At 44.3% G+C, this 24,581-nt stretch overlaps 1 protein-coding gene across 2 annotated transcripts in view; it reads right to left on the reverse strand.

Annotated features, from left to right (window-relative positions):
* The window catches only part of SNX10 (sorting nexin 10), a 70,731-nt gene that overhangs the window by 24,775 nt on the left and 21,375 nt on the right, over positions 1 to 24,581 (reverse strand). For both annotated transcript variants that reach the window (XM_032304769.1, XM_032304768.1), the window contains one exon: positions 4,808 to 4,854. In XM_032304769.1, coding sequence (XP_032160660.1) covers positions 4,808 to 4,831 — 24 coding nt within the window. In that variant the 5' untranslated portion in view covers positions 4,832 to 4,854. The remainder of the gene's footprint in view (positions 1 to 4,807; positions 4,855 to 24,581) is intronic.

Below are 24,581 nucleotides of genomic sequence, written 5' to 3' on the forward strand. Positions count from 1 at the left end.
GAGCTGAGGGATTTACTGCCCCTAAAGTGTCAGTAACTGGTCGTTGCTGTCCAGTGTGAAGTATGGACACTTTGAAGAAAAACCCTTATCCTAATGGCCCAGATTTCTGGAGGCAGAATTCCGCCACCATGACCCAGGACAGCAGGGGAGATATACACCCCGCCCCCAAAACCCACACACACAGAAGGGGTTTCAGCCTACCCTTCCGGTCCTATCACATAGGCAGGGCCATCCCACTGACACCACGGGAGCCTGGGGCAGAGGAACAAACCCAGTGCCTTGGAGGGACCAGAGTGTGGGACCTTGTGAAACACCGTCCAGCAGGAGCGAACTGTTTATTTACCCAACACAGAAGAGGAGTTCAATGTAGCAGAAAGCGAGGGTCTTTAGCAATGCAGAAAAACCAGACAGCTTTCTCTGGACATTGGAACATAAAGAGAATAAAAAATGCCTGACTCCACGAAAGACAGCCTGAAACGTGTATCCTGACACAGCCACCTGCATTTCCATTAGGATCCTGGGTTCTGTCTCATTAAACAGAAGAGTTGATTCAGTTGGGTCCATCTAATTATTCTTATTAAAATATGTAACCATAATATTTTAATTGTAAATTAAAGTTGCATGCATGAATGAATCTGAATTCATTTTAATTTTACAATGGCCTAATGCCAAGGCCTTTTTATGGGGGAAGATCCATCAGCTCAGATACTGCTCTCCTGGGAATCCAGACCAATGTGCAAATGGAACGTGTTTAACTAACAGGGGAGACTCTCGCTCCCTGTTCTGCTCTCTCTAGATTTATTACAATAATAAAGCTATTTTAACAAGAGAGACTCCATTTGGTTACCCACCCCCCACATCTATTAAAAAAAAAACACAAAAAACAAAAAACTTAACCAAACTTTTAGGCTGGAACTACCAGTTAGGCGGAACTGTGTCTCTCCTAGGCTGTCTGAATTTTAAACAAGGATGGTAAATAGGTCTCGATTCATGTGCCAATGTCAAGATTAATTAGTAAAGTCTGCAATGGGCACCAAGTGGAAAGAGGTTTACACACACTGCCTCCTTGGTCTAGATGCTAGGACAATCGGTGATGTCGCATTCTGCCCTTACATATGCAGTCCGGTGGGACTGGAGTTATTTCCACTAAACGATAACCAGGCACTAGGATATTTAAAAAGTCTCAGCCAAAACCTCCTCCACTGCTAACTGCAGCGACTACAGGGTAGGTGGTGAGATAAAAATACCTTTTGTAATTGAGGCTTTAGAAAGGCCTCTTCTTGACTTCTACGCAGAGGCCTGAGGATAAGCAGGAGTTAGCCAGTCAACAGGGAAAGAAGTCTGGGGGAAAAAAGATTATTCCAAGCACTGAGGAAACATCTGTGAAAGCCCAGGGGCCCCGGGTACACAGGGTGTTCAAGTCTGCAGAACAAGGTCCAGAATAAGAAGTGAGAAGTGTATCGGGGGAACGAGGAAGGCAGAGGATGAGTCTGGGGAAAGAAGCAGAGTCCGATCACACAGGGCCTTAGAAACCACATTTACGAATTTTGACTTTGTTCTAAGACCAATGCGTTAGATGCCAGGAGATCATTCTGGCCACAGGCAGACAATGGACTGATAGGTGATGAAAAGCACTATATTACAATACAACTAGGGGCATGTGAGTGGCTTAGTCGGTTAAGTGTCTGTCTTCAGCTCAGGTCATGATCCCAGGGGCCTGGGACGGAGTCCTGCACCGGGCTCCCTGCTCAGCGGGAAGCCTGCTTCTCACTCTCTTACTCCTCCTGCCTGTGTTCGCTCTCTCGCTGTCCCTCTCTCTGTTAAATAAATAAATGAAATTTTTTTAAAAAACATTAAAAACAACAACAACAACAACAAAAAACTCAACAATAACACATCCAGAACTTAGCCTGACTATGCTGAGCTCTTGCTGACAGAGGATAAACTTCCAAACATTTAATCTCTTTCTTCTTACTATTGTTTCCCTTTTCAGTTGAAGGACTTCCTAGTTTAAAAATTCCTTAATGTTATACTAAAAGACTTTTGGGGGCACTTGGGTGGCTCCAGTCAGTTTAGCATCTGAATCTTGATTTTGGCTCAGGTCATGATGAGGATGCTTAAGATTCTCTCCTTTCCCTCTGCCCTTCCCTCCACTTGTGCTCCCCCCACCAAGGAAATAAATAAAGAAAACCTTTAAATGACTTTTTCAAGGTCAATAAAATACTTTATGTAGTTGGTTAAAATCTGTGTAGCTTTTATTAATTAAAGTGAGCTGGTAATAAAAATGAAGTGATTAATCCAACTGAGCAAAAAATGTAAAAAATTAAAAATTAAAAAAATTTCAAGTAAACCTTCTTCTAATTGGGGGGAAAAAAAGTCTTTGTTGCTTTCATCGACAGTTTTTCCCCATAAGAGAACAATTTTCAAAATGTGCCTTTGGATGGGGTGCCTGGGTGGCTCAGTCGGTTAAGGGTCTGCCTTCAGCTCAGGTCATGATCTCAGAGTCCTCAGATTGAGCCCCGAATCTGGCTCCCTGCTCAGTGGGGAGTCTGTTTCTCTCTCTCTGACTCTCAAATAAATAAATAAAGTCTTAGGGGAAAAAAAATGTGCCTTTGGAATGTGCCATTGCTCACACAACCCCACTCCCCTGGCACAGCCTGCCCAGCGGCCAGGCCAATGTAGATTAGATGTGTCATGAAGAATTCACCTCACCCAGAGGGAGGTCTGGCCTCTGCCCTTGGCCTGTGGGAGGTGATCTCCAGGCCCCTGGAATGCCTTGCCTGACACAAGTACCTTTGCTAGCCCGGGCTTTGGCCGCTGGACAGTCCAACAAAGAAAATATCATGGGGGTTTAGGACCACACGGTACCTACTTCAACCTTTGGAGGAACCAGAGACTAACAATATTAGCCTGACCCCAGGAGGAATGGATATTAAAAGTCAGCCACACGGGCAGTTTGTGACTGAACCCCAGTAAGAACTAGACACCAGAGGCCCTGCTGAGTTCCCCTGTGCATATCATCATACACAATGGCGGCAGCGTGACTCCACCAACTCTGTAAGGAGAGGACGAGCTGCGGCTCCACATTTGGACCTGGACCCTCCCCAACTCTATCCTCTGCATCCCTTCCCTTGGCTCATTCTAATTTGTGTCCTTTCCCTATAATAAAGCATAACTGTGAGTATAACAGCTGTCTTTGCAAGTTCTGTGCATCTTCTTGTGAATTAGTAAAACAGGATGGTTCGGGGAACCCCTGAAATTGTCATTAGTGTCAGAAGTGAGAGAAGTCATGTGGGGACCTACAGTGGGGCCAACTTCACAGAGAAGGGATTTCCTGAAAGAAACAGCCGGATCCCAGTTTTATTTAATACAGAGACAGGAGAAAAGTCTTGGTATTGTAGGGGGTTAGCTCTATAGGGAGGATTGGGGGACTGACTAGAAAAGGATGCACAGTGCCTTCTGGGGTGCTGAGAACATTTGCACCTCGATCCGAGTGGGGTTACACAGATGTACACATAAAAGATAATCTGCTGAGCTATACACACAAGATTAGGACATCTGATGCATTTTACCATATATATGTTATACCCACAAAGTTAAAAAACAAACAAACCAAAACACTGTCTTTGAAAATGGGGGAGCCCCAAAAAATAGTAAAAAGAAAAATAAAATAAAATAAAATGGGAGAGCCCAACCTAGAATTAAACAGCAGAAGTGGGTTCGATTAATGAGGAGAATCTGAACCCAGAGACAGGGCTGAAAGACACGATGTGGGATCTAGCAAAAAGCTTCTGGAAGGATTCTCTGAAATGGATTTTTTGAGCTGTACAGTGCTTTAAACCCCGGCAAGGCAAACAAAGGACCATGTGGCTGTGTGTGTGTGGGTGTGTATGTGTGTTTACTCCCTAAAAGTTCCTCTGCCACTATTCAGTTTCATTAGTCTCACCTAGTGACAATGTGTGTGGTACCAGTAGTAGGTAGGGTAGGACAAATGAGTACTTCCAAGGAGCACCTGGGTGACTCAGTCAGTTAAGCATCAGACTCTTGATTTCTGCTCAGGTCATGATCTCAGGATGTGAGATCGAGCCCCATGTCAGGTGGGTGTGGAGCCTGTTTAGCCTGCCTAAGATTCTCTCTCTCCCTCTGCCCTTCCCCCTCCCTCTCTCTCCCTTAAAAATAAGCAAACAAACAAAAAAAAACTTTCAAGGGAGGGGGCTACTCAGCAAAATGTTGGTGTGGTGATTGTCCTGCCCTCCTCCCAGTTAGTAAAAGTTCCAGAAGCTGGGACAAGAGGCCTGGGAGAACCATCAGGCTGGGTTCATTCAGGAAGGGACAGTGTTCTCTGAACTGTGTGGAACCAAGCCAACAGATCGAAGAGGCAATAAGCAAGGTAAAAGTGAAACTAATGGCAGACAGTTCCCTTGGGTTATTACCAGAGGTAGGGGGATTCACGCATGAGGCAACAGAGGAGAAAACCAAGAAAGTCAGAGGGAGGGAGTCAGAGTCTGGGAGAAATGTGAGTCACGGAACAAGATACTTTTATAAGCAGCGGGTGGGAGTGAGCTAAGAGCCAGCTCAGTCACTGCAACCAAGGAACGAGGGCTGAGGACACACCACAGCTGGGGAATGTGGGGAGTGGGGGCGCTGGAGGAGGCAGGCAGGTGTTTTATTTTTTCATCAGCCCTCCTCTAGGAGGCCCTGTAGTGTCTTGACTCCCCACCACAGACTGATGGTTAGTGAATGAAGAACTAACCTGCAGTGAGTCAAAATGCATGGACTATTTATTTTTGGATTTGCGATGACATACCTCTTTCTGTTGTTCTGGAAACATCTTCAGCACAGGACACAATCAATCTGAAAAATAAGATACCAACACTCAGTGATTTGAAAGTTCCATACTGGAGCAGGTATGTCGCTCGCGGCCTCCTACCAAATCCTGAGAGCAAAACTCTCTGGCTACCCACAGTCTCTGGAAGATGAACCTCTGCTCCTTCTTCCCTCCTGTCCACTGCTGACCAGACCAATATGAACCTCAGGCTGCCTGGGGATGGGGAGTCCGAGATGTGGCAAACCCAAGGCAGCTGGATGATGGCAGGCACTCAGACCGGAAGGCCAGGCAGAGTCTGGCTAGAGTTGGAGCTCTGGTGAGCCAGAGGCTGGACGGGGCCGGGAGCAGAGTGGCCATGAGGGGCTGGTTGGCAAGATAGAGAGAACAGAGATGCCCAGAGAGATCCACCATGGAGAACAGTGCTGATGGCTTTACCAGCAACCAGACCTTCAAGAAACAGGTCATTCCTGTGAAACCTAAACCACTCCAGAGTTCAGACAAGAAATGATGTGGCCCCAAGAGGGATGCAGGTCAGCACCTTGACTGCAGTCAGTACCACCAACCTGAAGGTTGATCTCAGGCCTTGACCATTCCTGGGGTTGTCCACTGTATTTTAAACGTCACTTATTATATGAGCTCGTTGGAGTGTATACCTGGCCCATGTCCAAGAAAATCAAAATCCCCTGACTATATCCATGCGTATGGATTCTCACAAACTGAAAGGTGGCTATGACTGTATGGTCACTGTCTGTCTTTATTTTGAGAATATAAGTCTGACTCCATTTTCAGGACACTTTTTACCATCCACAAATACTTTTGAGTCTACTAATGTCCTTGGCACTGTAGAGAATATGAGGAAGCAAGAACGTGAGCTTCAGATTCCAGACCCACATGATGGTACTGCTAAGATGTCCCACAGCAGACAGAGGAAAGGACCTCCTGCAGGGAGAGAGTGGACTGTGGGGACAGGCTGCACGATTTCCAAGGGGAAGATGGTTCTTGTCACCTGGAGGGCATGGGAGGACCCACAGGGAACGCAGCAATGTCAGTGTTCGTGGAAGGAAGAGGGAGTTTCAAGGGAACAGAGGGGACAATCGCATGCGCAATGGATGAAGAAAAGCATGATGGAGAGTCATGAGGCAGTGGGTGGGTCAGTTCTACAGAGGGAAAGAGACGGTGGAGGGGGGACTGGGTTGAATTGTTGCTGCCAGAAAGATATGTTTGAGTCCTAACCTCCAGAACCTATTTGGAAAAAGGGTCTTTGGAGACATAAATAAGAATCTCAGATGTGATCACCCTAAATTATGGGTGTGGGCCCTCAATGTGATGACAAATATTCTTATGAGAGACAGAAGAGGAGAAAATCCACACACAGAGGAAAAGGCCTCGTGAAGACAAGAGGCAGGGTTGCTGAGCTGCAGACACAAGTCAAGGACACCTGGAGTCACCAGAGGCAAGGAAGAACATTCCTGTAGAGCCTCCAGAGGGAGCCCAGTGCTGCCAACATCTTGATTTCAGACATCTGACCTCCAAAACTGTGAAAGAATCCATTTCTCTTGTTTTAAGCCACCAAGTTTGTGGTAACTTCCTTGGGCAGCCACAGCAAGCTCATGCAGAATGGGTCTGCGGGGATCCAACAGGAGAGCTAGGCTGGCACCATAGCTGTGGAGGGGGTGGGAATTCATGCGCTCATGCAGCACTCAACAAATACGGTGCTCCTAGCAGGTGCCGTGTGCTGGGCTAGGAACGGGCGCGCAGCGGAGCATGGCCTACACCCGGAGCTTGTAAGATGACTTCAGAACTATAATGTGGAAGGGACGGGAAGGGAAAGGTCAGCTATTGCAAGAATGGAGGGACAAAATGGGATGGGGGTGCTGGGAAGGCTTCACTGAGCAAGTGGCACTTGAGCTGAGGCCCAAAGGAGGGTACGATTTAGCCAGGAATGCAAAGAGAGAAACACATTCTAAGCGGAGGGACTGGCGTGTGCAAAGGCTAGAAAGAAGAGAAGCTTGAGAGATGGGTTCTTGAAGGAATTCCTGTAGTGCATAAACCTCAGACTGAGGGCTGTGTTCATCTCAGGGCTGGTCATGTTTCCTACACATGCTGTTCTGCTCTACACCAGGAGCCGCTGCCTTCACCCCTTCCAGATCCCCTGCAAACTCCCACTGCTCTTCCATGATTCTGCTCAGAAATCACTTCCCCTCTCCTGCCCCCACTCCCAGCCCCATCACAGGTCCCCTGCCATCAGCAACCTTGCTTGCATCACAATTATTTGTATTTTCTGTCTCCCCAACTGATTCAATTTCTCCAACACAGCATTTCTGTATTTTCCCGTGTCATTAAATTTTGAAACCATCCTGTGAGGGAGATGCGAGCCTCCTTACTATACGGGTAAGAGAACAGACAGACCAAGTTGCCCTCACACAGCTCATGAGAGAACTCCAGTCCAAGTTCATCAACTCAAGCCAGTCTACTTCCCAAGGCTATTCTTTCCATTGCCTGAGGCTGCATCCATGACTGTGTCATATGAAAAAATGGGTCAAAGTTTGGGTCTTAATCCTCCTTACAGAGCTTGTGCTTTTCCCACATAGGCAGAAGGACACTGCAATCCCAGTAGAGTGCCGGCCACCCTGAGATGTTACAGACCAAGTAGCAAGGAAGTTAGGAAAAGAAAGTTTAAACCAGTTCCAAAACATCACAGAGAACCACAGAGTCGACCTTTACTATCTGAAATCACAGGAAGAGAGGTAGAAGGGGGAGGACTTCCATTGTCTACTCTACAGACTTCCATATTGTTCGAATTTTTCTAGTTAACACAAATTCATTTTATACTTTTTGAAGTAACAACTTTTAAAGAAAATTAAACTCCATAATTCAATTAGAATTCTAACATAAATTAAGATTTTTATTTCATGTAAAATAAATAGCAGATTTGAGTTACAAAGAGATGCTACCTTTATAACACAAAATGTCATCTGGTACGACATCTTGCCATGGCATTTACTAATGAGAGAAGGAAATTAAATGATCGCACATAGTATGATTTGAGATAAAAGGTCAGTTGCGTATAATTACGCAAACCAAAGCTGCTCACCAGAAACTGCCCTCTGAAAAAACAATACCCACTTGGTGGGTTATATATTAGATTTGTTTAGACTTCCAAATTCCCCAGACTAGCCCATGTGTCTGTCATTATACTGTACATAGGGAACTCTTGCCTCCCTGGAAGATCTTCTTCCAACAACTATGGAACCCTGCCTCTAGGTGGCCATCAACAAGGCTTTCTTTGGAGAGAGCACATTATTTCCCCACCACCAATGGGGAACCACAGCACACCTGGATAGTCACCTACTGAGACCCATTATTCTTCCTACTTACCTTCCTAGAAAGAATTGTTAAATCTCAGGGTGTCTGGGTGCTCAGTTGGTTGGTCATCCAACTTTTGATTTTAGTTCAGGTCATGATCTCAGGGTCATGAAATTAAACCCTGAATCAGGTTCCACACTCAGCGCAGAGTCTGCTTATCCCCCCTCCCTCTGCTCCTCCCCCCAACTCATGCCCCCCCCAAAATAAATAAATAAAATCTTAAAAAAATATATTAAATTTCACCACCACTCCAAACCACAGGAATGTTGTTCAGGTTAGAACTGGGTACACAGTGATGGCAGATATGGGGGTTGTCCCGTGCTGGGAAACATGGTGGCCACAGAGACTCATCTGACAGACTCAATGTATCTTCACAACTCTATCACTGCCTTGAGAAGATGATGTGCCCAAACCAGAAACATCAGGAAGAAACTGCCTTCATTTTCCCTCTTGGAATATTTCTTCTATAAAATAGAAAATGACTGTGAAACAAAGAATTCTATAGAGCGGGGCTTGGCAAATTTTTTTCTCTAACGGGTCAGATAGTATATATTTGAGGTTTTGCAGGCCAAACGGTCTCTGTTACAACTATCCAAGTCTGCAATTTGTAGTGAGAAAGCACACAGATGCCCAGTGATCTAATGCAGACGGCTGTGTCCCAGCAAAACTTTATCTACAAAAACAGGCAGCAGTCGTTTGCAGACCCTATCTAGGGAGCAATCAAGTGTTGTGTTTTCAAGTCTCTAACTTAATAAAGCTCTTAGATCAACAGGAAAAAATTTTCACAGTGTTAAGCTTGGTCTGTCTACCTGAAGGCGATCTCCACTCTGACAAGCAAAGTACTGCCTGAGTCTGTGGCCCATACATGTGGGTGGACAGAGAAGGGATTATGTACTTCTCCCAGTGGCAAATAAGGAACACAAGTGCAGTTTACATCATTCTCTAAAGTGAAAATGAGGGTGGGGGGTAAGCTTTTAGCAGCAGAGTTTTGGGTTTCCCTACCATCCCGTGTCAAAGGCTGATTAAGGTGACTTGTTAATCATGAACTAGATTGGAATTTATATCAAAGCCACAAGGAAATCCTAAACAGAACAAAACTGGTTTTATCAAAGATCTACAGAGTTATTGATTCGCCGTAACAATACACAACTTCATAAACCGAACAGATGTTTCTCTATATTTCCCACACCAAAGCGAAGAGAGATGCCATGCGCTCCCAGAAGAACGTGCAGGAAATCTTTAACTGACCTCACAGTGGACAGAGCTTTGTGATAGTAAGGGGACAGGTTTCATCAGGAAACCACTGCTATAGCTTTCTTGGTTTTTTGTTTGTTTGTTTGTTTTACTATGTGAGGAGAAGTAATCAACCCTCAAACAACATACACTTAACCTCTTCTCTCTTCTGGAGATATGGCTGGATTCCAGGAGCTGGGGCGGGAGCCTGGAGACCGGCCTGCAAGCCGTATGCGGAAGAGCAAGTAAGTATGAAAGGTAACACCCTTCTGTTAGATGTCGCCACGTCTCACCATCTCAACTGGATACCTGGGTTCTTCGGACGCATTTCCACCTTCGTCTTAGGGCCTTACAACAATGCGCTACCACTGTAATGTGGAAGAGACACTGCTCTGGGTCAACTGTATTTTAGGAAAGGATCCGTCCCCATTTCCTTTTCTTTCTTTCTTTCTTTCTTTCTTTTTTTTTTTTCAAAGATTATATTTGTTTATTTGAGAGAGAGATTGAGCGAGAAAGAGAACACAAGCAGGAGCAGGGGCAGAGGGAGAAGGAGAAGCAGGCTCCTTACTGAGCAGAGAGCCCGACGCAGGGCTTGATCCCAGGACCCCGGGATCATGACCTGAGCTGAAGTCAGATGCTTAACCCACCGAGCCACCCAGGTGCTCCATCCCCACTTCCTTTCCTGTTAGGATTCTACCTCCAGAGAGAGCTTATAAGAAAGTTAGACAAAAGCCCTGGTACTGAAAGGGTGTAAGGTAGGAATCCCAGTGAGTACTGGAGAAGGACCACAGGAAGAGCTGCCTGAAGAGCCTGGGTCAGGTTCAAAGGTATCCAAGAAGGTGACAGGAGATGGAAGGATGGCTGCTTTTAGGAGTACCCAGGAACGTGTTGATCTGCCGTTCCAAAAACCTTACTGCCCGTCCTTCAAGTGGAGACTCTCTTCCTACCTACACGCCCCCTGCAGTGTGCAGGGAGGACGGACGGGGCAAGGTTCTGTCTATACCTGTGCCTTGCCAGCTCACTGCCCAGCAGGGGATAGGCTCACCGTGGCAGGGGATTGATGCTGTGGCCATTGTGCCGCCCTGGGAAATGCCCCAGGGCGCTGAAAGCCCCAGAGAAGGCTCTGGAACCCCTAGGATGATGGTTAGTAAACACCTCCCCACCCTCATATACACAAAAAATTGGAAAAAAAACTTGAGAAAACAGTGATAGACATGACTGTATGAAAATTTAAACCTGTTGTATGTTTCAAAGGGATATAAAGACAATATTATATAGTACTATTTATAATACATGACAAAAGGTTAATATTTAATTTATGAAAAGCTCTTATAAAGCCATACCAAAGAATATTTCTGTAGAAAAATAAGCAAAGTTAGGGGCGCCTGGGTGCCTTTGCCTTCCTTCCAGGTCATGATCCCAGAGCCCTGGGATGGAGCCCCACATCAGGCTCCCTGCTGGGCGGGAAGCTTGCTTCTCCGTCTCCCACTCCCCCTGCTTGTGTTCCTTCTCTCACTGTATCTCTCCTTGTCAAATAAATAAAATCTTAAAAAAAAAAGAAAGAAAAATAAGCAAAGTTATCAATAATCAATTCGCAAAACAAAAATAATAAAGGTCAAACTTAACAACAAAAAAAAAACAACCTGATTAAAAACTGGACAAAGGATCTGAATAGACATTTCTCCAAAGATGATATACAAATAGCCAAAAAGCACATGAAAAGACAGTATCACTAACCACTAGGGAAATGCAAATCAAAACCACAATGAGTTATTATCTCACATCCAGTTAGGAAGGCTGCTATCAAAGAAAAAGAAAACAAGTACTGGTGAGGATATGGGGAAACCGGAACCTTTGTGCCCATGGGAATGAAAAATCATGTTGCTCCTTAGAAAACACTATGGAGGTTCCTTTAAAAATTAAAAATGGGGTGCCTGACTGGCTCAGTTGGAGGGGCATGAGACTCTTGATCTCGGGGTCATTGAGTGTGAATCTCACATCAGGGGTAGAGATGACTTAAATAAGTAAATTTTAAAAAAATTAAAAAGAGAACTACTCTATAGTCCACAATTCCACTTCTGGGTTTACATCCAAAAGAACTGAAAGCAGGATCTCAAGGAGATATTTGTACACCTGTGTCCATAGAAGCATTGTTTCAAAAGCAAAGAAGGGTGAGCAACCCAAGTGTCCACTGACAAACGAGTGAGCAAGACATGGTATGTACACACAATGGAGTATCAGTCAGCTTCTTTTTTTTTTAAAGATTTTATTTATTTATTTGACAGAGAGAGGTCACAAGCAGGCAGAGAGGCAGACAGAGGGGGTGAGTGGGAAGCAGGCTCCCTGCTGAGCAGAGAGCCCGATGTGGGGCTCGATCCCAGGACCCTGAGATCACGACCTGAGCCGAAGGCAGAGGCTTAACCCACTGAGCCACCCAGGCACCCCTCAGTCAGCTTTTAAAAGGAAGGAAATTCTCACACATTTTACAATATGGATGAACCCTGAAGACATTAAATGAAATGATCAGTCACATACACAAAAACCGGATACTTTATGATTCTACTTATTTACCTAAGGTTTCTAAACTAGCCAAATTCATAGAAACAGAAGGGAGAATAGTGGTTGCCAGGGGGAAATGGAGAGCTCTTGTAAATGGGTGCAGAGTTTCAGTGTGGCCGGATGAAACCGATCTGGAGATGTCACACAACAACGTGAATACTAGTGAACTGTACACGTAAAATGGGCGAGCTGATAAATTTTATATATACTTAGCACAATTAAAAAGTTTTGGAAAAAAGGTCAATGATCTATTTAAAATGTTCAACCTTGCTATAAACAGAAATGCAAATAAAAAATAAGATACCATATTTGTGTCTATTAAATTAGAATGGTTTTTTGATGATAATATCCACATTGGCAAAGATCATAAGAAACAGGACTGATTGCAGCTGGTAGGAATGAGAGCTATTTCAATATTCCAGAAAGACAATTTGGCCATATGTTTCAAAAGAATTTTTAAATTGCTCATGTTCTTTGACTCAATTATTCCACATCTGGGAACTCAACCTAAAAAAATTAATCAGACGTGTGCAAAAAAAGTCTGTATGTAAGAATGTTTCCAATGCAGGGTTGTTAAAAAAAAAAATAGATCAAATAAAATGGAAACCTAAATGTCCATCAGTAAATTAGAAAAAGTAAATGATAGTAGAGCTGAGTAACAGACCAGCTTGTACCACTAGAAATTACATTATAGAAGATTATTAAATGATAGGGTCTTTTGAAGAAGTATTGTCAAGTGATTTTTCTAAGTATGTATCTTTGTTGTTGTTGTTGTTGTTTTAAGATTTTATTTGTTTGTCAGAGAGCTCCAGAGTACACGCAAGCAGGGGAAGCAGCAGGCAGAAGGAGAAGCAGACTCCCTGCTGAGCAGGGAGCCCGATGCGGAACTCCATACCAGGACCCTGGGATCACAACCCCAGTTGAAGGCAATGCTTAACCAACTGAGCCACCCAGGTGTCCCAGTACGTTTCTATTTCTTTACTTATCTGAGAACTGGAGTCTACACAGGACAAATTAACAGTGGTAATTTCATTTTTTAAAAAATTTATTTATTTGACAGAGAGAGAGAGACAGCTAGAGAGGGAAACAAGTAGGGGGAGTGGGAGAGGCAGAAGTGGGCTCCCCGCTGAGCAGGGAGCCTGATGAGGGGCTCTGTCCCAGGACCCTGGGATCATGACCTGAGCCAAAGGCAAGACGCTTAATGACCGAGCCACCCAGGAGCCCCAACGGTGGTCATTTCTGAATGGCTAGAATTCTAATCACTTTTTTCTGTATTTTTCCAGAAGTTTACAATGCATTTGTTACTTTCAAAGTTTGAAAAAGCTATATCACTTTTTTAAAAAGTAAAACTTTATGTGCTCAGTTACCTTTATATTCCCATTTCCAAGAAAACAAACAACTACATTAATTTCACTGTGTTTTACTTCCTGCTATGATGTTCAGCAACTTTTCTATATAAATGAAAACCTACTGACTTCTTACTTTCATCTCATAAAGATATGCCTCCTTGGGGTGGTTCTAGAGTCAAAGTTGAACTCCGTACCAGTTTTTCATACTTGTTCTCAGTACCACCTATGTCCTTCATGCTACATTGGGCAGGTCTGAGAGGGGGGCTGTGGGCCCCCAAAGCTCCTCGAGGGGAAAGCTGTTAGCCAAGGTCCTAAGGGAGAGGCAGCTCTACAGTATCATGGCAGGGGAGGGGGAATTCCTAGACACAGGTGAGGCATCAGTGATAAGCATCGGACTCCAGTGAGGCCAGTCCACAGGTTAGTGAGGCGCCCGAGGCACAGCCTGGCACCGAAAGAAGGGCTGGGCACCCACTTCCTCCCATATTTGGTCCAGGAAGCACTGGAAGACTTGGCAGTTCCCTGGGACCTGAAGCTGGGAAATGACAAAAGAGAAAGGGAGGAGTAATGATGTCACAGCAGGAGTTCTGAGGGACCAGAGCTTGCACTTAAACAGAAGCCATGAGGAAGATAAAAGTTCTTGTGAGATATTAAAGAAACTGGCCACCAGAAAAGCTGAAGTATGGTGCTGGCTTCCACAGAGCTGCTGACATCCACAGAGCTGCCTGGAGCCAGCGCCTTTAGTGCCCAGTGGCTCAAGGTTTCACGCCTCCTGGGCTCCCATATACCCCTTTACTCAAGGTAGCTTGAGGTAGATCCCAACGTGGACAATCAAAAGAGCGCATCCAAAATGAAAAGGAAAAACAAGCATATCCTCCTTGACAGAGCACAGCTGCTCTACTGTGGTCCAGTTTCCATTTTGGTACAGTTTATGCAGAACTCCCCTATAAAGCCCGCCAAGCTCTTCTCAGTCTGAACTTAGAACTTAAGAAAGACAATCTGAGGGGCACCTGGTGCCTCAGTCGGTTAAGCATCCAACTCTTGGTCTCAGCTCAGGTCTTGATCTCAGGGTCATGAGGTCAAGCCACATACTGGGCCCCAGGCTGGGTATGGAGGCTACTGGTAGGTATTAAGGCAGGCACGTATTGCATGGAGCACTAGGTATGGTAAACAAACAATGAAAAAAGAAAATAATAAATAAATAAATAAATTTTTTTTTTTAAATACCAAGATGGAAAAACAAGCAGAAATCTGAGGTTCAGTTAAAGTTGGACACATACAGGGCGCCTGGGTGGCTCGGTGGGTTAAAGCCTCTGCCTTCGGCTCAGGTCATGATCTCAGGGTCCTGGGATCGAGTCCCGCATCGGGCTCTCTGCTCAGCGGAGAGCCTGATTCCTCCTCTCTCTCTGCCTGCCTCTCTGTCTACTTGTGATCTCTCTGTCAAGTAAATAAATTAAATCTTAAAAAAATAAAAATAAAAATAAATAAAGTTGGATGCATAAATAAAATTGCCATTTAAGTTTTCTGCCATTTATCACAAAAGATAAAAATTAAAGAGGATAAGACATTGCTTCCTAAGGTTTATTAGCAGTCTAAAAATACTGATTCATCATATGAAAAACAATGAAACCACTAAGTTGTTATTCTCGACAACATAAGGGTTCCATTAATGGTTGTGAAGATGATGTTGGCCAAACTGGGGGTTTAGAATTCAGGAACAAGAAACAACACATCGAATTTTAGCCTCACAACTATTTTGGTGTTATTTAGGAAAAGTACTACCTTAGACTTAGCCACTCTGGACACATAGACATGCATGTGGTGGGCCTGACCTCTACTTCCCATCATATACGAACTCAGGACAGCCACCTGAGGGACAGCTGGGGGGTGGGGGAAGCACGGAGAACATGACCAGAAGAAACAGAATTGAAGAAAAGAAGCCATTGAAAGCAGATGTAGGAGAGAAGCTGGCACTAGAGCAGACACACAGGTAATACTAGACTTCCTAACTTGTAACATCCTCTCTCCCCAAAACAAACCTACCCTCCCAGATCAAACCCAAGAATATTTTTCACATTTTCCAAAAGGTCTCCTCCTTTTTCTATGCTATTAAGGTTCTTCTACATAATAATATGTCTGGGCTACTCCTTTTCCTCTTCTAGAAAAGCAGATAAATTTGAAATGGGGGGGGTCAGTAATTTAAATATTAGTGTGAATTCATCCAATCAGATTGCATTCCTGTTAACCAAAAGCTATCTACAGCTATTCACTCCCCTCTCCCACCCCATCACCACGCAATTTGGATTAGGATGAAAAAGAGGGGAAACCATTGGTACTTGGGGGTGTAGAGTTCTTTGGAGGTTGATGCATCCCCCAGTGCCATGTCACAGAATCATGAAAGACATGAGAACACAGCCCCTTGAAGAAGAGCAGAAAATGCTCTGCTCTTCTTTCCTGCCAACGATTGGGAAGACATTTTTTTCTCTAGCCCTTCACCTAGTAAGGGGGCTTTGCAGAACTACTACCATAATTTCCCATCAAAACACTACCTGAACAATAGCATCAAAAGGATAAAATACCAAGGATTAAATTAACAAAATAAATACAAAGTGTATATTCTTAAAATTACCAAAGGACACTGAAAGAAATTAGAGAAGATCTATATTAGAGAAGATCTAAATAATTGGAAAAAACATCCTGTGTTCATGGACTAGAAGACAACATTGTTAGGACAACAACTCTGCTCAAACTGATCTATAGATTTAATGCAGTCTTTATCAGAATCTCAGCTGACTTCTCTGTACAAACTGACAAGCTGATTCTAAAATTCCTCTTTAATTGCAAGGGACCCAGATTAGTCAAAACAACCCTGAAAAAGAAGAACATAGTAGAAAGATTCCCACTTCCTGATTTCAAAACTTACTATAAAGCAATAGTACTTAAGACAGTGTGCAAGTGTCACAAGGATAAACAAACAGATTAACAGCAAAGAATGAACAGTCCGGAAGTAAATCCATACCTTCATGGTCAACTCATTTTCAACAGGGTGCCAAAACAATTCAATAGGGGAAAAAGTCTTTACAACAAATGGTTCTGAGACCAGAGGATAGCAAAAGATTAAAGCTAGAGGTTTACCTACTTTATACCATTTATAGAAATTAATTTGAAACGGGGTGACTGGGTGGCTCAGATGGTTAAGCATCTGCCTTCAGCTCAGGTCATGAGCCCAAGATCCCGGGATAGAGTCCCGCATCTGGTTCCCTGCTTAGCAGGGAGTCTGCTTTTCTCTCTCCCCCTGCTTCTGCTCCCTCTCTCCCACTCAAATGGATAAATAAAATCTTTTAAAAAAAGAAAAAAGAAATTAACTTGGAATGTATCAAAGACCTAAATGTAAGAGCAAAAACTGCAAAACTCTTAGAAAAAAACACAGAGGTAAATCTTCATGACCAGGGATTTAGCAAAGGATTCTTAGATATACCAAAAGCATGAGCAACAAAAGAAAAAACAGACAAATTAGACTTCATGAAAATTAAAACATTCTGTGCTTCAAAGGACACCCTCTAGAAAGTGAAAAGACAATGAACGGAATGGGAGAAAATAATTTGCAAATCACGTATCTGATAAGGGATGGGTAGCTAGAATACACAAAGAGCTCATCCAACTCAATAATAACAAACAAAACTTAAGGTGACATGGTGACTACAGCTGATAATACTGCATTTGTACAATTTGTACAGTTGATAATACTGAATTTGTACAATTGAAATTTTCTAAAGGAGTAAAATATTCTCTCCAAAAAGAGAAAAAAAAAAAAAAAGGAAAGAAAAGGGGAAAATAGTAAGGTGATGGATGAATCAAAAAGGTATTATCAAATCTTCACATTAACATTTTAAATATCTTACAATTTTATTTGTTAATCATGCCTTAATAAAGCTGGGAAAATAATAATAAAATAAATATATGTTTTATTATGTACATAAATATAATAATAAAATGATCTTTGATAACTAATAAAGATAACAGATAACTGGTAACTCATTTCAAAAACAGGCGAAGGATCCTCAATAGACATTCCTCCAGGGAAAATAGAGAAGTGGCCAATAAACACATGAAAATATGTTCAATATCATTAGTCATCAGAAGAAAGCAAATCAAAACCACAGTGAGACACCACTTCACTTCACTCCCATTAGGCTGGCTAGAATCATAAAGTCCGATAGTAACAAATTCGGGCAAGAATACAGAGAAATCAGAACCCTCATACACTGCTGGTGGATTTGAAAAGGTGCGGCCACCTCATAGAACACTCCAGCAGTTTCTCAAACCATTAAACACAGACTCACCATTTGACCCAGCGATTCTCCTAAGTATATACCCAAAAGAAAGGAAAATGTCCACAGAGAAACTAGTATATAAATATTGGCATTGTTCATAATAGCCAAAAGGTGGAAATAACCCAAATGTCCATCAGTGGACGAATGGATAAACAGACTGCGGTACGTCCATACAATGGAATGTTATTTGACAATAAAAAGGAATGAAGTAGTAATACCCACTACAACTTGGATGGACCCTGAAAACATTATGTTAGAAATGATCCACAAAAGTCCACATATTACACAAGTCCATTCATAGGAAAGTCCAGAATCAGGAACTCTTATAAAAAGAGAAAATAGATTACTGGTTGCTTAGGGTTACTGGGTTGGGTGGGTAGAGAGCAGAGGGGTGGAGTTCAGGTAATTCAGGGAAGTGATAGCTAAAGGGCAGTGAAATCAGCTAATAAAAATTTTCTAAAATTGACTATGGCTGGGACAGACTCCTGCGTGGCTCAGTGGGTTGTCTGCCTTCTGCTTAGGTCATGATCCCAGGGTCCTGGGCTCGAGTCTGACAGAGGGCCCCTTTGGTCAGCAGGGAGCCTGCTTCTCCCTCTGCCTGCTGCTTTCCCAGCTTGTGCTCTCTTTCTCTTTCTCTCTCTCTCCCTCTCTGATAAAATAAAATAAAATAAAATAAACCTTCTAAAATTTTTTTAAATTAAAAAAAATAAAATTGACAGTGGTAATGGTTGTATACATCTGCAAACATACTAGAACCAGTGAAGAGTACACTTAATTGGCCAAGTTGTATGCAAATAGTTCAATAAAGCTGTGTTTGGTTTTTTTAAGCATTACCTGAAACTCGGAGCTTGACCCATTTTATTCATACCCCCAGGGTCCCTCATCCTGTAAATCACAATGTCTGCCAAGCTGAAAGCCCTCCAGGCATCATCCTGGGTTCTCTCATCCCTACTTGGCTATGACCCAGCCTTGCTCTGCATTCCCTCTTGCAACCCTTCCTCCCACTAGTCTCGGGACCTCTCCTCCTGGAGCCAGCAAGTACCCCACACTCACACTCCTCTCAACAGCTCTACCATGGCTGCACCCTGGCTTCTCCACTCTTCCCTTCTCTTGTGAGCCTTACAAGTCAAAGCAGCTCAGGTCCTCAGAACTCCCAGTAGAAAACCAAATTCCCCCAGTCACTACAGTCTCCAGACAATAACCTACTGACAAGTACCTAGAACCTAAGAATTTGTGACCAGCTCCCTCTTGCTCACTTCCTGGAATGACTTCCTTCTCTCTGGTTTCCTGCTTCTCCTTTCTACATTTTTAGGAACCTCCTCTCTGTTCTTTCCCACTTTTTCCTGTTCACTCTTGGGTAATGACCCAACATCTCCTGGCCTTGCCTTAGGCTATTCGTTCCTGTGACCTAAGCTCTTGCCAACAATGCTCACCCTGTGACCAGATCACAACCCAGGAATTGCTCTTTAAAATGGAAAACTAGAACTCTCCTCTGATTACCACAGCCCACCCTTCCTTTTCTCACTTCCTCTTTCTCACCCAATTTGCTCTACTGCTTGAATGAAAAACCACCAGAACTTTCATCCTACCCTTCCTATTGTCCCTCTGGACTTCATTTCCTTGAACGTTTCGAACACTCTCCCCCCAGCACCCCTCATTTCCTGTTCCACTGACACTCTTCTGTCAAACTCCAAACATGGATCAACGTCATTCCTGTCACCTCTATTTCTTCTCACCCCACCCACCACTGAAGAAAAATCCTCTCATTTCTGTGACTGGTTCCATCACCAAGTATGAGTTCCAGCTTTGGCAGAATCCTCCAGGGTTCAAGAATCTTCCAGTCATGCCATCATCTTCAGACCTTCACCTCTCACCTCCTGCCACCCATCAACTCCTGGTCTGCTACCCCTCTGTCATCCGATAACTCTTACTTCCTACTTCATCAAAACAGTAAGACCACCAGATTTACACTCTTCATCTTGGTTCTCTGTCCCCTTGAACTCTACCTACATATTCACTCACTTCCCTCAGTTTCACAGAAAAGGATCACACTCTCCCGTCTTCATGATCTTAGTTCTTCTACTTCCTTCGAGACATTGGTTCAACTGTCCCTCACCCTTACTAACTCCGACTGCTTCCTTCCCCAACAAACAAGCTCAGCTTCCTCTCATCCCAGTGTAGATGGGCAACCCTGGTTAATCCATTCAACCTATTAAGGACCAGGCCCTGCCACAGACATCAGAGATGGGGCACCAAACTAGATACTAGGTCCCCAGTTTCACTGACATCATAGTGGGAAGAGACAGGAAACAAATAAAGCAAATAAATGGACAAGGTAATAAGCAAGCATAATGAAAAAAACAACAGGATGATGTAATCGAGAGTGACTACAGGTACTTGGTGGGGACTACTTCACGTTCGGGTGATCAAGGAAGGCATCTCTGAGCAAGTGACACTTGAACTGGAACCTGAAAAGCAAGAGAGAGCGAGGGAAAAGGCAGTCTTGGGGAAGTGCACTCCATAGTGAGGTTCACGATGGGGGAATGGGTCTTTTTCTCCCTTCTTCTGCACTGACACCCCCAGGGCTGGCCTTAGGTACACAGTGGATAGTATGTTCCTGGCAAGGGAACGAGTAGTTCTCTGGTGAGACACCGCACATGGCTTCTCAGCAGAAGCCACAGACTCACTGTCCCCTTCCACTTCCCCTTCAATTGTCCTAATTGAATTAGGACAATTCTCCCAAAAGGGCCACTGGCAGCCCTCTTCTCTTCCACTCTGCATTCATTCTGTTTTGGCAACCGCTCTCATATTACATGCAAAGAAGTCCAGAGTCAGAACTGTCTTTGAGGACAGCCTGGTCACCTCCTAGGCAACGTTTCCATGAGACCTCCTGTCAGCAGCTCTCACTTACTGTGTCCAATCCAGGCCGGCTGTAACGTGACACCTTTTCCCTGTGCACGTCTGTGGCCTTGCCAATTCCCCCACCTCATGTATTGCCCATTTTAATAATTAATCATGTCAATATCCACACAGTGCCTCAGATGGAAATCCCAGAAACTGTCTTTGATTCCTTCCTTGCCCTTACTTTCCAAATCCAATTGGTCAGGAAGCCCCACCAAGCCTCTCTCTAAATGTCTTCTGAGTCCACTCCCTTCTGTGGGCCTCCACTGGCACTGGACTAGTTCAGGATCTTGTCATTTCTCTCCTGAACTCGAGCTGGAATAACATAGATTCCCAGGGCCCAACACACTTAGTAGACTTTTGAATAAACAAAAGAGAAGGAACAGGCATGAACGAACAAATTGACTGAGTGAACCAATGAGTGAGAAAATCACTGAATAAATAAAAGAATAAAGGCATATTATGTACAAAGGAAACTAAGAAATATATAGTTTAATGAAGAAGATGCGACCAAGCAAGTACAGGGCATTAGGAGATGAACAGTATTGGGGGCGGTGGGGCAGGGTGAGGCGGGGCTAGGTGGGGTGAGGCAGGGTGGGGACTAACCCTCCTTATGTGTCTTCCAGTCCTCAAGTCCTAAACCAGGCACTTCACACACAGTTCACACGAGACTCACCCAGCAACTATATGATATACTGTGCTTCTGATGGGGAAAATGACATTCGAAGGAGTTAAATAACCATCTAAGGTCACCCAACTCATATATGGCAGGGTTCAGATTCAAACCTAGGTCTGCAGGCCCCAAATCCCATCATGGTTAATGGTCACAGGTTTACAGAATAGGCTGGACCTCTAAAGATGATCATAATAATAGCCAACACACAGAGTGCTTCTGACAGAGTCACCATTCTACGAACTTTGCATAGATCCTCAAAGAAATCCTATGAGGGGCACCTGGGCAGCTCCGTCAATTAAGCATCTGTCTTCAGCTCTAATCATGATTTGGGAGTCCTGAGATCGAGCGCTGGGTCACCTGGGGCTCCCTGCTCATCGGGGAGCTTGCTTCTCCCTCTCCCTCTGCCCCTCCCCTGGCTCCCACACGCTCTCTCTCTCTAATAAATAAGTTAAATTTTCAAAAAAAAAAAAAAATCCTATGAGGTAAGCAAGAATGTGATTCCCCACTTTACAATCAAGAAAACAGGGATACCAAGAAATTCACAAGTAATTTGGCAAGGGTCATAAAGCTACGAAGTGACAGAATTGGGATCTGAACCCAGACAGTGTGGCTCCAGCATCTGTGTGGGTCATCCCTTCAACCTTCTGTCCCACCGCCTTCATGCTGGAGGTTAAGATGGCAGAGGGTGACTCCAAGAGGAGGGAACGTGTGATTACAGGCCGCAAGGCCCAAAGGTGAGAACAGGAAGTGGTTCACTGTGGCTGGGACCGAGGGGGCGGTAGACAGTAAGGCCCCAGAGGAAAGATGGGGTCAGACACGCAGCTTCCTGTTAGCTGGTCCAGGGCCACCAGCCGCCTTGTTTGACATGTAAAGTGCCTCCGTCTTTCACAAGGCAGTGAACAGTTAGAGGCATATGTTCATTCTGTTTTCTTAACCAGCGTATTTAGTTCTCCTAAATCTGAAGGTGGAAGAGCTAAAAGGTACAGAAATAGCTAATGTGTTCAAGGTCTTACCGTGAACTTGCTGGTACAACCTGCCGTACTGTCCATGGAGTTGAGTCTCGGCACCCCAACCTACTGGCACTTAACTTCAATGCAGTATTAGTTTGAAAAGATTACACATATTCTTAAAATCTCTTTTTTTGAGAGAGAGAGAGAGAGCGAGCATGTGTGGGAAGGGGCAGAGGCAGAGGGAGAGAGAGAATCTTAAGCAGGCTCCATGTCCAGCACAAATGAGACACGGGGCTCAGTGTCACGACCCTAAGATCCTGATCTGAGCCCAAATGAAGAGTCGGACGTTGAACTGACTGGGCCACCCAAAAATCTCAAATTTTTTTTCACAGTACATCAAATGTGAGCCAATAAATTGCCATCTTTATGCCTCCGTACTGTGAAGTTACACACAAATCAGTGAGATCTAAATTTTTCTTAGGAAAACTTCTGTAGAAACTAATTAAAAGGCAGATCCCCAAACAAACCTTGCGCTCTAACATGGCTTCAGAACGAAAAGGGGGACAGGACCGGCAAGCCGTCTAAAGAAACCCTTAGGTCATTCTGGTTCGGATTCTTATTCTCATCAATCATTGGGAAAGGTCATCTGGGGGAATCTGTAAGTGCTACTCTAGTTCCTTTCTTCATGGGAATCTAGAAGGTTAAACAGTAATCACTTCAGTCTCAAGGCCTCCCAAATTGTAGGAGACCAACACAGTCATTCCTCATGGTCAAGGGGAGGGACCTCAGGACTAAGTGAAAGATCCCAAAGAAATGTTCTCTGACCTCTGAAAGTAAGTATTCAAAAGGGCTTGTTTGGCTCCATGGGAAAGGGGCAGGATCAGATCACCCAGTGCCCTCTGCCACGGGGGTGTCAAGCAGGGAGAAGATGGGAGATAAAGCAGAGGCAGAGTGACGTGAGCAATGCGTCAGACAGAAATAACCCCTGCCCTAAGCCTTGTCAGAGCCCCATGTTAAAACGTGGTAAATTACAAGAAAGCGAAGTGATTTGTTCAGCCCCTTAACATAAGCTGTGGCTGAACACAGAGAGGTAGAGGACAGCATAGTTACTAGGGTGCCCAGCGGTCAGCTGGCCTTGCTCACTCCCAGTACTTGGTTCATGTCCTGCTCCAGAAACCTGAGCCAGCTGTCACTGTTGGATCCATGACCTCATGGGGCTCAGGTCCACCTAGAAAGGAGTCTTGGCCTGGGGAGTCTGGCTAGGAAAGGACTCAGGGGCAAGGCCTCACAAAACTGACCAAATTAAAGCCAGAGGGATTGTTTTTTAGTCAATGCTGATCTTGTGATCTTGTCAGCTATTTCAAGTCCAAAGATTAACAAAATACTAGAAGGGCAAACAGATGCAGGTGGTTGGGGAGTGGGAAAGAAAACCCAAACTGCCTTTGTTCGAGGAGCAGACTTGACAGACTCAAGTTCTCCAGGAATACATCTGGACTGAAGCAAAAGTCAAGATTTCAACAGGGCTAAATTGTTACCTTCACACATTTGAAAAGGGTAAGCTAGCTGGGAGAATCATCATGTCCATGAACTAGCTCTGTCCCGTGGCTCCGGGCTGGCACTGCTCCGCCTGCCCCATGGGCACATAAGACATGACTCCGTGTAAGTTGGAGCAGTGCTCTGACCTGAAGGTCAGACCTGTCAGACTTACTGACTCCAAAGTCTCATGCTCACACTGATGAAGTTCTTAAACCTAGATGAGGTTCGGTGGGGTGAGGTTCGGAGGCAACGGCTAAGAAAGAATTCTTAAGACGTCTTTGGTGCAAAAAGGTGGTTTATTAGAGCACGGGGACAGGACCCATGGGCAGACGGAGATGCTGCGCCAGGTTGTGAGGGATGGCAGGTTATGTACCCTGTGGTTGGGGGAAGGTGAGGTAAAGGGGGTGATGTTAGTCTCTAAGGAATTCTGGAAGCAAGGTCTCCAGGACCTTGAGGGGCTAGCTATTGTTGGGAGAAAGGTCATTCATTACTAGTAGTAAAAATCTTCTTGTGAGACCCTTTAGACGTATATCAGTGGGCCATATGCTTGGGAATGATTCTCGACACTATCTTGGAGCTCTAGAGATAAAGTTTCATATTTCTCCTATCAAGTGTCCTTGTTAGTGAGATTTGGGTTTAGAAGAAATTTAAATTTATTTAGGGCTTGAGGAACTGAGTTATTTGCCTCTGGAAATTGTGCTATTATTAGATAGCTTCTTTGTTATAAATCTCTAGGACATTGGTAAACCAAGGGAGACTCCTGTCTTGCAGGACTGTGATCTCTGCAAATTAACTACTTGTTTTTCTTTTAGGACAGCCAGGGGTGCCTGAGGAATGTGACACATATTACTG

Source organism: Mustela erminea, chromosome 11, assembly GCF_009829155.1.
Source record: "Mustela erminea isolate mMusErm1 chromosome 11, mMusErm1.Pri, whole genome shotgun sequence".
In the NCBI taxonomy this organism is placed as follows: Eukaryota; Metazoa; Chordata; class Mammalia; order Carnivora; family Mustelidae; genus Mustela; species Mustela erminea.